Source organism: Cherax quadricarinatus, unplaced genomic scaffold (genome assembly GCF_038502225.1).
Source record: "Cherax quadricarinatus isolate ZL_2023a unplaced genomic scaffold, ASM3850222v1 Contig548, whole genome shotgun sequence".
NCBI classification, from domain to species: domain Eukaryota; kingdom Metazoa; phylum Arthropoda; class Malacostraca; order Decapoda; family Parastacidae; genus Cherax; species Cherax quadricarinatus.
The window spans coordinates 102,501-117,641 of NW_027195574.1; the positions used below are offsets into that span (position 1 = coordinate 102,501).

A 15,141-nucleotide genomic window follows, 5' to 3' on the forward strand; every position below is an offset into this window, starting at 1 on the left:
TAGTGCCAGGAATGTCTGCATTGTTTATTCTGGACCCTATTTTGAAATTGGAATATTTTGAACTTTGTGTTAAATTGGCCAAATTACCAATTTCCGATCACTTTATTTTGTAGTTGAAGCAGTTTACTTGGCAATTTCTTGTGCTCAGTCGATAGAATAGAAGTAATACTAGTGAAATAGCTAGGAATTTGGTCGACTGGAATAATGTAATTGGCCTAAAATGGGATCCAAGGTCGCCAAAATCGCCAATATGTAAATATTGCTGACACCTCAAAATTTGTAAGAGCATAATTTCATCAATTTTCCATCAAATTTCGTACTTTTTGTTTTATTACCTTCTGAAAAAGATTCTACCATTTCATAAGAAAAAAATAACAAAAATTTTTTTTTGAAAATTCTTGGACCCTGGTGCACACTTTGAAATTTAGCCTCTAGACCCTGAAAGGGTTAAACAAAGAGAATATGTTCTTTAATCTTCTTGTCACTTTATCCTGTATACTCGATGATTAAGTTTTTGTTTCGTCTGCAATGGTCAGGAAAATGACAGAGTAGATAATGAGAACTTTGAAAACAAAAGGAATAATGCTTCTAGCGATGCTATTCAAATCACTTGTGCCCTCTCATTTAGAATATTGTTTAGTGTTGATGGCCTCATTCAAGGCAGAAGATATATTGAAATTGAAAAAGGTACAGAGATCATAAAATGCCCTCATAGAACACGTAAACCACTACTTAAACTACTGAGAATGTCTCAGAGTACTTGGAATGTGCTCTGTGATGAGAAGAGAAACATATTTGATATATTATATTGTACATGGAAGATAATTGAGGGCTTAGTCCCAAATCTACACAGGACCCTAACAAATGTATTGGGGTGAGGTGTAGAAGTTTTCATGAAGAGCCTGGATCTCTATCCCCACCAAGTGTTGGGTCATCCAGGTTGTGATGGCTGTATGGGCCAACAAGCCACCAGAAGCAACAGCTTGGTTAAACAGGCAATCAGCAGTAAGGTCTGGCCCAGGGTGGTGCTGCTAGGGTACACAAACTCAAAAACCTGTCACAGGTATAACAGGTACACAAGCTGGGAAACTTTTTTTTTATGGAAAAGTAGGGAAAATTCAAGTTTATTTTCCATTTTATTACATAGTTTTCCATAATATATTGTTACATAATACATGGAGAAGCTCATAGTTATATAATGTATTTTGGGTGAACTTAAGATTAAACATTCATTAACCCCTTGACTGTCGCAACCCCCAATCCTGAGGTGTCTCCTGGTGTCGCAAAATTCAAAAAAAAAAAAATTATTTTTTCTTATGAAATGATAATCTTTTCCTGATTGTAATGACGCAAAAAAAAAAAAACGAAATTTGATGGAAAACTGACGGAATTAGGCTCTTGCAAAGTTAGCGACCTCAGCGATATTTACAAATCAGCGGTTTCGCAAACTTTGAGCCCTATTTTCGGCTAATTCCATTGTTCCAGTTGACCAAACTTATAGCTATTTTGTTAGAACTCTGCTTTTTCTATCAATTAAGTACAAGAAACTGCCCATTTACCAATTTCAACTACCCAATAACGTGGCCAGAAATTTGCAATTTGGCCAATTTCACGAAAATTAAAAAATATGACAATTTCAAAATAAGGTCCACAATGAACAATGCAGACATTCCTAGCTCTAAAATAACATTTTCTTTGTTCATCAGTCATGTCTCCAGGCCCCTCTGATATTACTCTTGCTTTCTATTTTGAATTTTTATTCAAACAAAAAGTAGAAGATTTACTGTTACACAGACTACTGCAATACTGTAATAATTGTATAAATAACATCAACCCATTCATGACTGCATATTTGAATAGCTAGTTGGACATTTATCGGACAATGACATCATTTGTTTACTTTTGAACATCGGCAAAAATCAAACATTTCCCCTACTTTGAGCTCCATTTCCAGGTTCTTTTTATAGTAAAATCAATCAAAATCACCTCTATTTCTAAAATATGTTTTCCATTCTATCAAATGAGACCAAGAAAACGAGAATACAACCATAAATACTATACGAAAATAGACCACAAAGTCGGCATTTTAATTAAAAAAACGGTCGGAGTTTTTTTTTTTCTCATTATGCACTGCGTACTCCAGGATTTTTTTTATATGGTGCACACTGACCACACAGACCCATTCTCTCACATGTGGGCCTACCAGCTTTCTCCTGCTTGATTTGAAGCCGCTAGAATTTATGAGTATATATACGTCAAACACGGTACCTTGTAAGACATATATATACGGCCGAAACAGTCAGAGGGTTAAACTAGCTGTAGAGTAGGTATATTACATAAATGTCCATAAAAATTTAATGAAATTACATGGGGTTAGAAGAATTAAGTATAGCAATTATTCTAGGTAATAACTCGTGAGTGTTACAATAAATATGGAAACAAGACATTTAGGTACAATGACAATTCAGTTAAGAACTCTTGTAATTTCTCCATTGTTACAACAGAGTGCATTGATCATGCTGTGTAAAAGCTCTGACTGTTACATCAGCTATGTCATAATGAAGGGATTGTAACACATAGCTCAATTTGTGGATATAAAAGAATAGTGGAGGCAAGAGGTACATGAGGATGAGAATTGGATGAATACTCAGTAGTCTATATTTTTACTTTCTAATATATTTAATATAAGAATTTTGAATGTTGAATGATGATGAAAGTATTTTCTTTTTGGGGATTTTCTTTCTTTTTGGGTCACCCTGCCATGGTGGGAGACGGCCGACTTGTTAAAAAAAAAAAAAGAAATTTTTTACTACAGTTATTAAAAGAGTAAATTGAAACTATGAACATATATGACATAGCTATGGAAATACTTTTTGCCTTTTAAGTTACTCATTTCATCCATAATGGTTTTCAGATTGTTACAGCAACAGTTGAGACTGTTGGAGAGTTGGATATTGCACCTAACATACCTCAAGAACACGTGGTGAAAGCTGTGGCCCGAGCGGTAACACTAACTGAGGAAGATGTTGGTATGAAGTGAAACATTTTATTAATTCCTATTTCTGGTTTTATTCTTATATTTATGTAATTAGTACACATGTTCCAGTGGTATGTTTGCATAGAAAACAGATTTGGTTTACAGTCAGATGAGGTAAACAAACCATGGTACAGGTGGGGCTTGAACTCGCGGAAAGTGAGTCATAAAATTGGCCTGGGGTTTAACGACTCACTTGCTGCGAGTTCAAGGCCCACCCATACCATAGTTTGTTTGCAATTGTGTCATTACGATTTCGTGAGTCATATGAGGTAAAAAAAAAGGAGACCTATAAGAGGAACATTAGAAAACATGGTCATTTTGTGGGTGTGGGGTAATTTTTGGCATGATGGCTCTTGGTGGACAATTCTAGTACAGGAGGGGCCCCATTTGTGCAGCTCTTAGGCAATACAGCTAAGCATAAAAAATCAGATAATGCACGGTACATACAATACTTATCTTAAAATGTGGTGCTGGTTACCCTTTCCTTATGCAACTATTATACAAAAACAGTGGAAAAGTGGTAAAAGCACGATGAACAGCGCCTCAGTTGAAAACTAACAAAAACGTGGAACACCGAAAAGAGGGCACTACATATGGGGTCCCTCCTGTACAAGTAATTTATTATTATTTATTAATTTTTATTTTGTTTTACAGCACATGCAACTGCCAATGTAGCTCTGCCCAGTGTAGTGGGAGAAGATGATGAACCAATTGATACCACTCAGCACAGTGATGATGATAGTGATAACTTTTGGGTTACATCTCAGGGCAAGTTTAAGTTTAGAATTGAAGAACTTCCACCTCATCTGCAAGTGATTCATACATTGCTAATTGTAAGTAGGTTAGTCTGAGAATAGGTATACCTATTCTCAGATAATCCACTATGGATTATTATTATTATAATCATAGGGAAGCGCTAAACTCGTAGGATTATACAGCGCATGTGGGGGGGATGGAAGGTATTCAGGCTCAATTCTGGCAACTATGGAGAAGTTTTTGATGGCATTTTGTTCCATCCTGAACCATTATCAGTTGTCTTGATAGTGGTCTAGGATAGATCAAAATGTCGTCTGAAGTTTCATATCCAAAGTGCAAGTTATTTGTGAATTGTTGAAGCCATAATAATGTAATTTATTCTTCTACGTCTTATAATATTTGGTGTTTGAAGCATTGTGGTTATCATATAGGGTGTAAGTTGAAGTTTAGAATTGAAAATCTTCCACCTCATCAGCAAATAATTTGAAAGTTAAGACACATGTGCAACATCTGGATATCTTTATTGTAGACGTTTCGCCATCCAGTGGCTTTATCAATACAGATTCTAGAACATAATTGGAAGACAGTAGAACTATATACAAAAGATGAGGTAATCAGTCCCTCAGCCTTGGAGTTAGTGTTCACAGCATCGTGGTGGAGGAGAATCTGGAGCAAAGGCAAGAAGACTGGCGGTTATATAGGCGTCAGTGGATAAGGACATGCAGCAGACGAGGGCATAGTCACTGATAGGCGGGATTCCCCAGTGGAAGTAGGTCCTTTCCAAAGAGATGGGTTAGTTGTAGCAGCCGTGAAGAAGGTCTTGTAGATGTCCTCTGAACCAACTTGTCAGACACTGCAACATCATGGAATCTTGGTTCAGAGGACATCTACAAGACCTTCTTCATGGCTTCTACAACTAACCCATCTTTTTGGGAAGGACCTACTTCCACTGGGGAATCCCACCTATCAGTGGCTATGCCCTTGTCTGCTGCATGTCCTTATCCACTGACGCCCATATAACCACCAGTCTTCTTGCCTTTGCTCCAGATTCTCCTCCACCACGATGCTGTGAACACTAACTCCAAGGCTGAGGGACTGATTACCTCATCTTTTATATATAGTTCTACTGTCTCCCAATTATGTCCTAGAATCTGTATTGATAAAGCCACTGGATGGCGAAACGTCTACAATAAAGATACCCAGATGTTGCACATGTGTCTTAACTTTCATATTGTCGGTATTTTATACGTTTCTTGCACAGCAAATAATTTATACATTGCTACTTGTTACTTGGACTTATTATAATTGGGATTTGAAGCATAACTAATCAATCTGCTAACATTATTAGTTCAGTTTTCTTAGTATTTTATCAGGGCTCATTGTCTCTGGAATATCCTTGAAATTAAGAAGAGCTAGCTGGTGTGTTAAAAAAATAATAATTATAAAACCAGGTAATGGTAATGAGAAAATGTTAGGTCATTTTTGCTCTCAAACATACTGACTTAAAATTAACAAAAAGCTTGTTTCTTTATCACTTACTAGCGACTTGAAAAATTTGAGGATGGTGATGTGGTGTATCACATCTGTGAGTGCTTGAAATACCTGGTGCTGCACGGTGAGGCTATGGCTCATGCTGCAAATGATCATCGAGGGTTTCTCATTTGGTGTCAGGAAAACAAAACCATTGGAATGTAAGTGCAATATTGTAGTTATTTTTTTTTTTTTTTACTTTTTTTTTTATGTTAAGGTACTTTTCAAATGCTTATTAATATTTTTTTTTAATTATATAACTGTGAGCCTTATGTAGAAAAAAAAGAGTGAAATATACCATATGTTGAGAAATGGTTTACCAGCTAAGTTTATAGTTTAAATATAGGGAAAACTTAATTCAATTCAATTCAATTCAATTCAATTCAAGTTTATTCTCTATAAGGGTTACAATGTGGGGTTTACAGGTTTTGGGTATTGTGTGGTTTACATGTTATAAAATACTAATTACAGAGGGGGCCACTAGGACACCTAGCCTGGCCAGGCATTTCGAGCAGACTTAGATTAATTCTTAACATTAAATCCTTACAGATTATGGTATTAAGGCTAAGTGACTACATTAGGGCCCCACTTATACGGCGGGTTAGGTTCCAGGCTGTCGCCAGAAAGCAGACATCGCCGGAAGGCAGAACTCCATTTTTTCTATTTATAAATGCATATAGGTTGGTAGACAGCAGCCACCCAGGGAAGTACTACCGTCCTGCCAGATGACTGTGAAACAGAAACCTGTAACTGTTTTGCATGATGTTAGGATTGCTGGTTTCTTTTTCTGTCTCATAAACATGCTAGATAACAGGGATATCTTGCTACTCCTACTTACACTTTGGTCACACTTCACAGACACGCACATGCATATATATATACATACATCTAGGTTTTTCTCCTTTTTCTAAATAGCTCTTGTTCTTCTTTATTTCTTCTATTGTCCATGGGGAAGTGGAAAAGAATCTTTCCTCCGTAAGCCATGCGTGTCGTATGAGGCGACTAAAATGCCTGGAGCAATGGGCTAGTAACCCCTTCTCCTGTAGACATTTACTAAAAAAGAGAAGAAGAAAAACTTTATAAAACTGGGATGCTTGAATGTGCGTGGATGTAGTGCGGATGACAAGAAACAGATGATTGCTGATGTTATGAATGAAAAGAAGTTGGATGTCCTGGCCCTAAGCGAAACAAAGCTGATGGGGGTAGGGGAGTTTCGGTGGGGAGAAATAAATGGGATTAAATCTGGAGTATCTGAGAGAGTTAGAGCAAAGGAAGGGGTAGCAGTAATGTTGAAGGATCAGTTATGGAAGGAGAAAAGAGAATATGAATGTGTAAATTCAAGAATTATGTGGATTAAAGTAAAGGTTGGATGCGAAAAGTGGGTCATAATAAGCGTGTATGCACCTGGAGAAGAGAGAAATGCAGAGGAGAGAGAGAGATTTTGGGAGATGTTAAGTGAATGTATAGGAGCCTTTGAACCAAGTGAGAGAGTAATTGTGGTAGGGGACCTGAATGCTAAAGTAGGAGAAACTTTTAGAGAGGGTGTGGTAGGTAAGTTTGGGGTGCCAGGTGTAAATGATAATGGGAGCCTTTTGATTGAACTTTGTATAGAAAGGGGTCTAGTTATAGGTAATACATATTTTAAGTAAAAGAGGATAAATAAGTATACAAGATATGAAGTAGGGCAAAATAACAGTAGTTTGTTGGATTATGTATTGGTAGATAAAAGACTGTTGAGTAGAGTTCAGGATGTACATGTTTATAGAGGGGCCACAGATGTATCAGATCACTTTCTAGTTGTAGCTACACTGAGAGTAAAAGGTAGATGGGATACAAGGAGAATAGAAGCATCAAATTCAAATTCAAATTCAAATTCAAAGTTTATTCTCTATAAGGATTACAATGCTGAGTTTACAGAAATTTGGTTATTGTTTGGTTTACATGTAGTAAAATTGTGATTACAGAGTGTACCACTAGAACGCTTAGCATGGCTAGGCATTTCGGGCATACTTAGTTTTATTCTTAATTGTAAAATATTACAAATTATGAGGTAAGTTGGTATTATGGCTAAGTGACTAAATACTAGTTTGAGTTTAGCAATGTGAATGCTTTTGTTTTGGCACAGTATATAGTTTCAGTATTGGAGTATCACAGGATTCATTATTTTAAGACTGAGATTAATATTTCTGTTTATGGTCAAATGAGTGAGCGAGTGTAAGTGTGAACCACCAGGTGGTATTCGTGTAGTTAGTTGACGGGGTGTATCAGGGAGATAAGATGTTTTCTAATGGTAGTTTTGAAGGTGATGAATGTGTCTGCAGTTCTAGAGTTCTCAGGTAGGGTATTCCAGATTTTAGGGCCTTTGACATACGTTGAATTTTTGTAAAGGTTTAGTCGGACACGGGGAATGTCGTAGAGATGTTTGTGTCTGGTGTTATGCCTGTGGGTTCTGTCACAACTATCAAGAAAGCGTTTTAGGTCAAGGTTGATATTCGAGTTTAAGGCCCTGTAGATATAGATTGCACAGTAGTAAGTGTGGATGTACTGAACTGGGAGTAAGTTTAGATCTTTGAAGAGTGGGGGGGTGTGCTGCCAGGGATGGGATTTAGTGATTATTCTTACTGCAGCTTTTTGTTGGGTTATTATTGGCTTTAGATGTGTTGCTGCAGTTGATCCCCAAGCACAAATAGCATAGGTGAGGTATGGATAAATAAGTGAGTGGTATAGTGTGAGAAGGGCATTTTGCGGCAAGTAGTATCGTATATCTTGGAGAGGATCCCAACCGTTTTGGATACTTTTTTGGCTATATGCTGGATATGGGTGCTGAAATTCAGGTTGTTGTCAAGGTATAAGCCTAGGAATTTTCCCCCATTATTTCTGGTAATTAGAGTGTTGTCAATCTTAATGTTAATTTGTGCATCTCCTGCTCTGCTACCAAACATAATATAGTAAGTTTTGTCAGTGTTAAGCGTAAGTTTATTGGCTGTCATCAGGGAAGAGAGAGGTGAAGGTTTATAAACTAAAAGAGGAGGCAGTTAGGGTAAGATATAAACAGCTATTGGAGGATAGATGGGCTAATGAGAGCATAGGCAATGGGGTCGAAGAGGTATGGGGTAAGTTTAAAAATGTAGTGTTAGAGTGTTCAGCAGAAGTTTGTGGTTACAGGAAAGTGGGTGCGGGAGGGAAGAGGAGCGATTGGTGGAATGATGATGTAAAGAGAGTAGTAAGGGAGAAAAAGTTAGCATATGAGAAGTTTTTACAAAGTAGAAGTGATGCAAGGAGGGAAGAGTATATGGAGAAAAAGAGAGAGGTTAAGAGAGTGGTGAAGCAATGTAAAAAGAGAGCAAATGAGAGAGTGGGTGAGATGTTATCAACAAATTTTGTTGAAAATAAGAAAAAGTTTTGGAGTGAGATTAACAAGTTAAGGAAGCCTAGAGAACAAATGGATTTGTCAGTTAAAAATAGGAGAGGAGAGTTATTAAATGGAGAGTTAGAGGTATTGGGAAGATGAAGGGAATATTTTGAGGAATTGTTAAATGTTGATGAAGATAGGGAAGCTGTGATTTCGTGTATAGGGCAAGGAGGAATAACATCTTGTAGGAGTGAGGAAGAGCCAGTTGTGAGTGTGGGGGAAGTTCGTGAGGCAGTAGGTAAAATGAAAGGGGGTAAGGCAGCCGGGATTGATGGGATAAAGATAGAAATGTTAAAAGCAGGTGGGGATATAGTTTTGGAGTGGTTGGTGGAATTATTTAATAAATGTATGGAAGAGGGTAAGGTACCTAGGGATTGGCAGAGAGCATGCATAGTTCCTTTGTATAAAGGCAAAGGGGACAAAAGAGAGTGCAAAAATTATAGGGGGGATAAGTCTGTTGAGTATACCTGGTAAAGTGTATGGTAGAGTTATTATTGAAAGAATTAAGAGTAAGACGGAGAATAGGATAGCAGATGAACAAGGAGGCTTTAGGAAAGGTAGGGGGTGTGTGGACCAGGTGTTTACAGTGAAACATATAAGTGAACAGTATTTACATAAGGCTAAAGAGGTCTTTGTGGCATTTATGGATTTGGAAAAGGCATATGACAGGGTGGATAGGGGGGCAATGTGGCAGATGTTGCAGGTGTATCGTGTAGGAGGTAGGTTACTGGAAGCAGTGAAGAGTTTTTATGAGGATAGTGAGGCTCAAGTTAGAGTATGTAGGAAAGAGGGAAATTATTTCCCAGTAAAAGTAGGCCTTAGACAAGGCTGTGTGATGTCACCGTGGTTGTTTAATATATTTATAGATGGGGTTGTAAGAGAAGTAAATGCGAGGGTCTTGGCAAGAGGCGTGGAGTTAAAAGATAAAGAATCACACATAAAGTGGGAGTTGTCACAGTTGCTCTTTGCTGATGACACTGTGCTCTTGGGAGATTCTGAAGAGAAGTTGCAGAGATTGGTGGATGAATTTGGTAGGGTGTGCAAAAGAAGAAAATTAAAAGTGAATACAGGAAAGAGTAAGGTTATGAGGATAACAAAAAGATTAGGTGATGAAAGATTGGATATCAGATTGGAGGGAGAGAGTATGGAGGAGGTGAATGTATTCAGATATTTGGGAGTGGACGTGTCAGCAGATGGGTCTATGGAAGATGAGGTGAATCATAGAATTGATGAGGGGAAAAGGGTGAGTGGTGCACTTAGGAGTCTGTGGAGACAAAGAACTTTGTCCTTGGAGGCAAAGAGGGGAATGTATGAGAGTATAGTTTTACCAACGCTCTTATATGGGTGTGAAGCATGGGTGATGAATGTTGCAGCGAGGAGAAGGCTGGAGGCAGTGGAGATGTCATGTCTGAGGGCAATGTGTGGTGTGAATATAATGCAGAGAATTCGTAGTTTGGAAGTTAGGAAGAGGTGCGTGATTACCAAAACTGTTGTCCAGAGGGCTGAGGAAGGGTTGTTGAGGTGGTTCGGACATGTAGAGAGAATGGAGCGAAACAGAGTGACTTCAAGAGTGTATCAGTCTGTAGTGGAAGGAAGGCGGGGTAGGGGTCGGCCTAGGAAAGGTTGGAGGGAGGGGGTAAAGGAGGTTTTGTGTTCGAGGGGCTTGGACTTCCAGCATGCATGCGTGAGCGTGTTTGATAGGAGTGAATGGAGACAAATGGTTTTTAATACTTGACGTGCTGTTGGAGTGTGAGCAAAGTAACATTTATGAAGGGGTTCAGGGAAACCGGCAGGCCGGACTTGAGTCCTGGAGATGGGAAGTACAGTGCCTGCACTCTGAAGGAGGGGTGTTAATGTTGCAGTTTAAAAACTGTAGTGTAAAGCACCCTTCTGGCAAGACAGCGATGGAGTGAATGATGGTGAAAGTTTTTTCTTTTTCGGGCCACCCTGCCTTGGTGGGAATCGGCCAATGTGATAAAAAAAAAAAAAATGCCAGACAACAAGTTTACTCTAAATTATATTAAGTTAGTAATAGAACTAGGCATTAAAAACTCACAAAGTAAATTACAGTCACAGTAAGTTCATTACTTATCTTAAAGTATTTGTAATCTTAATGTAGGGAGAGAGGCGAGTAGTACTTATTTGTAGGAAGTCAGGTGCAGGTAGCCCAGGTGTAGGTAGCCCTGGCTCCCCGTCTCATACTTAATATACGATATTTAAAACATCCCAGAGAGGTAAAATGCACATACAGTACACTCATTATTTACCTTAAAATATGTGTAGTCTTAATATAGGAAGAGAGGTGAGTAGTATTTATTTGTATAAAGTCAGTGTAGGTAGCCGGTAGGTGTAGCCTGGGCTACACCTACCGGCTACCTACAGTGTGGCCCAGAGCCATATTATTAACATCAACATGCCTTGTTCACTGAATTTAATCATTTCTAACAACTACCTTTAGATGCCATCATAAACGAAGGTAGAAGTAATGAATAATTCATGCCGAAAATTGTAAACAAAAGCGGAGTGGGGGAGTGGCTGGGCCAAACGCAGATTCATACACGTTTTCTCTGATGGCTGAACAGAGAAAACGTAATGTTGTCCCTCCACCCGGCTCCACAAGTATTATTATCAGAGCATATAAAATATGCAATAAATGCCAGACAACAAGTTTACACTAACTTATATTAAGTTAGCAATAGAAATAGGCATTAAAAACACAATAAAAGGTAAGATACACACAGAGTACACTTATTACTTACCTTAAAATATTAATATTAATGTGTGAGAGGTGAGTGGCAGGGTGTTTATTGAATAAAATCAAAATGGCACACCTTCATCCTCTAACTTGGCACTTAAAGCAAGAGGCTTACGACTTCTCTTTTTATTACAGCTAACCTTAGACGCCATCGCCAATGAGAGCCAACTAGTTTTTTTTATTTATTTATTTATTTATAAATTTTAGCATACATACAGAGGTACAAAAAAATACAGATAAGAGCAGCATGCCAAAGCCACTTATACTATGCATAGCATTACGGGCTGGCTTAAAATTAACTTAAGATTAACTAAGCAAAGATGAAATCAGTGATAAGACATTATTGTAAACAGATAACTATAAAATACAAATGAGTATTACAAAGACAGGTTATATGGTTGCATGCATTGCTGTTCATTCAGGTAGTGTATTTAAAAAAAAAAAAAATATAACAAAGTTAGGTTTAACATTTGTGTGATATAATTGTGTGTTATAATTGTGAGTAACATTTAGGATATACAATTTATATGGTTCAGTTATTCAGTATTTATTTGGTTTTGAGTGAGTAAGTGAACTTTGAGAAGAGACTTGAATTTATAAACAGGTAGTGTTTCTTTTATATTTACAGGTAATGAATTCCAGATTTAGGGCCTTTTATGTGCATTGAGTTTTTGCATAGCGTGAGATGGACACGGGGAACATCAAAGAGTGATCTGTGCCTTGTATTATGGTCATGTGTTCTGTTGAGGTTGGCAAGGAGATGTTTGAGGGGAGGGTTAACATCAGAGTTAAGTGTTCTATGTATGTAATAAGTGCAATAATAAGTATGGATGTTTTGTATGGTGAGTAGGTTGAGTTAACGAAAGAGTAAACGAGAGAGAGAACGAGATACAGAGTTGAGACAATGTAAGAACACAAACTGAACAGGTAGTGGACGATCACTTGGTCAGGCGAAATGTGTATTAATAAGTGTCTACTTTTAGTTCATTCACGTCAATTTGTAAGAGTTTGTAAAACATTTACCTCAATATTTTTTTATTTTAATAATAATTATCTCACGATACAAATACTCTTACATTGTGTACAAGTTGTACAAGTTAGTTCAGAATAAACAAACAGCAACACACCATTTTTAGAGTGAATGAAGATAATAATATTATTATTATTTTTTTTTTTTTCAACAAGTCGGCCGTCTCCCACCGAGGCAGGGTGACCCAAAAAAGAAAGAAAATCCCCAAAAAGAAAATAGTTTCATCATCATTCAACACTTTCACCACACTCGCACATTATCACTGTTTTTGCAGAGGTGCTCAGAATACAACAGTTTAGAAGCATATACGTATAAAGATACACAACATATCCCTCCAAACTGCCAATATCCCAAACCCCTCCTTTAAAGTGCAGGCATTGTACTTCCCATTTCCAGGACTCAAGTCCGACTATATGAAAATAACCGGTTTCCCTGTATGCACCTGGAGAAGAGAGGAATGCAGAGGAGAGAGAGAGATTTTGGGAGATGTTAAGTGAATGTATAGGAGCCTTTGAACCAAGTGAGAGAGTAATTGTGGTAGGGGACTTGAATGCTAAAGTAGGAGAAACTTTTAGAGAGGGTGTGGTAGGTAAGTTTGGGGTGCCAGGTGTAAATGATAATGGGAGCCCTTTGATTGAACTTTGTATAGAAAGGGGTTTAGTTATAGGTAATACATATTTTAAGAAAAAGAGGATAAATAAGTATACACGATATGATGTAGGGCGAAATGACAGTAGTTTGTTGGATTATGTATTGGTAGATAAAAGACTGTTGAGTAGACTTCAGGATGTACATGTTTATAGAGGGGCCACAGATATATCAGATCACTTTCTAGTTGTAGCTACACTGAGAGTAAAAGGTAGATGGGATACAAGGAGAATAGAAGCATCAGGGAAGAGAGAGGTGAAGGTTTATAAACTAAAAGAGGAGGCAGTTAGGGTAAGATATAAACAGCTATTGGAGGATAGATGGGCTAATGAGAGCATAGGCAATGGGGTCGAAGAGGTATGGGGTAGGTTTAAAAATGTAGTGTTAGAGTGTTCAGCAGAAGTTTGTGGTTACAGGAAAGTGGGTGCAGGAGGGAAGAGGAGCGATTGGTGGAATGATGATGTAAAGAGAGTAGTAAGGGAGAAAAAGTTAGCATATGAGAAGTTTTTACAAAGTAGAAGTGATGCAAGGAGGGAAGAGTATATGGAGAAAAAGAGAGAGGTTAAGAGAGTGGTGAAGCAATGTAAAAAGAGAGCAAATGAGAGAGTGGGTGAGATGTTATCAACAAATTTTGTTGAAAATAAGAAAAAGTTTTGGAGTGAGATTAACAAGTTAAGAAAGCCTAGAGAACAAATGGATTTGTCAGTTAAAAATAGGAGAGGAGAGTTATTAAATGGAGAGTTAGAGGTATTGGGAAGATGGAAGGAATATTTTGAGGAATTGTTAAATGTTGATGAAGATAGGGAAGCTGTGATTTCGTGTATAGGGCAAGGAGGAATAACATCTTGTAGGAGTGAGGAAGAGCCAGTTGTGAGTGTGGGGGAAGTTCGTGAGGCAGTAGGTAAAATGAAAGGGGGTAAGGCAGCCGGGATTGATGGGATAAAGATAGAAATGTTAAAAGCAGGTGGGGATATAGTTTTGGAGTGGTTGGTGCAATTGTTTAATAAATGTATGGAAGAGGGTAAGGTACCTAGGGATTGGCAGAGAGCATGCATAGTTCCTTTGTATAAAGGCAAAGGGGATAAAAGAGAGTGCAAAAATTATAGGGGGATAAGTCTGTTGAGTGTACCTGGTAAAGTGTATGGTAGAGTTATAATTGAAAGAATTAAGAGTAAGACGGAGAATAGGATAGCAGATGAACAAGGAGGCTTTAGGAAAGGTAGGGGGTGTGTGGACCAGGTGTTTACAGTGAAACATATAAGTGAACAGTATTTAGATAAGGCTAAAGAGGTCTTTGTGGCATTTATGGATTTGGAAAAGGCGTATGACAGGGTGGATAGGGGGGCAATGTGGCAGATGTTGCAAGTGTATGGTGTAGGAGGTAGGTTACTGAAAGCAGTGAAGAGTTTTTACGAGGATAGTGAGGCTCAAGTTAGAGTATGTAGGAAAGAGGGAAATTTTTTCCCAGTAAAAGTAGGCCTTAGACAAGGATGTGTGAGGTCACCGTGGTTGTTTAATATATTTATAGATGGGGTTGTAAGAGAAGTAAATGCGAGGGTCTTGGCAAGAGGCGTGGAGTTAAAAGATAAAGAATCACACACAAAGTGGGAGTTGTCACAGCTGCTCTTTGCTGATGACACTGTGCTCTTGGGAGATTCTGAAGAGAAGTTGCAGAGATTGGTGGATGAATTTGGTAGGGTGTGCAAAAGAAGAAAATTAAAGGTGAATACAGGAAAGAGTAAGGTTATGAGGATAACAAAAAGATTAGGTGATGAAAGATTGAATATCAGATTGGAGGGAGAGAGTATGGAGGAGGTGAACGTATTCAGATATTTGGGAGTGGACGTGTCAGCGGATGGGTCTATGAAAGATGAGGTGAATCATAGAATTGATGAGGGAAAAAGAGTGAGTGGTGCACTTAGGAGTCTGTGGAGACAAAGAACTTTGTCCTTGGAGGCAAAGAGGGGAATGTA

At 38.0% G+C, this 15,141-nt stretch overlaps 1 protein-coding gene across 2 annotated transcripts in view; it reads left to right on the forward strand.

The window, feature by feature from the left end:
• The window catches only part of LOC128698894 (UNC-79 domain-containing protein), a gene marked incomplete at its 5' end in the record, with an annotated part of 146,159 nt that overhangs the window by 96,233 nt on the left and 34,785 nt on the right, over positions 1-15,141 (forward strand). For both annotated transcript variants that reach the window (XM_070080511.1, XM_070080512.1), the window contains 3 exon segments: positions 2,915-3,029; positions 3,692-3,870; positions 5,336-5,484. In XM_070080511.1, coding sequence (XP_069936612.1) covers positions 2,915-3,029; positions 3,692-3,870; positions 5,336-5,484 — 443 coding nt within the window.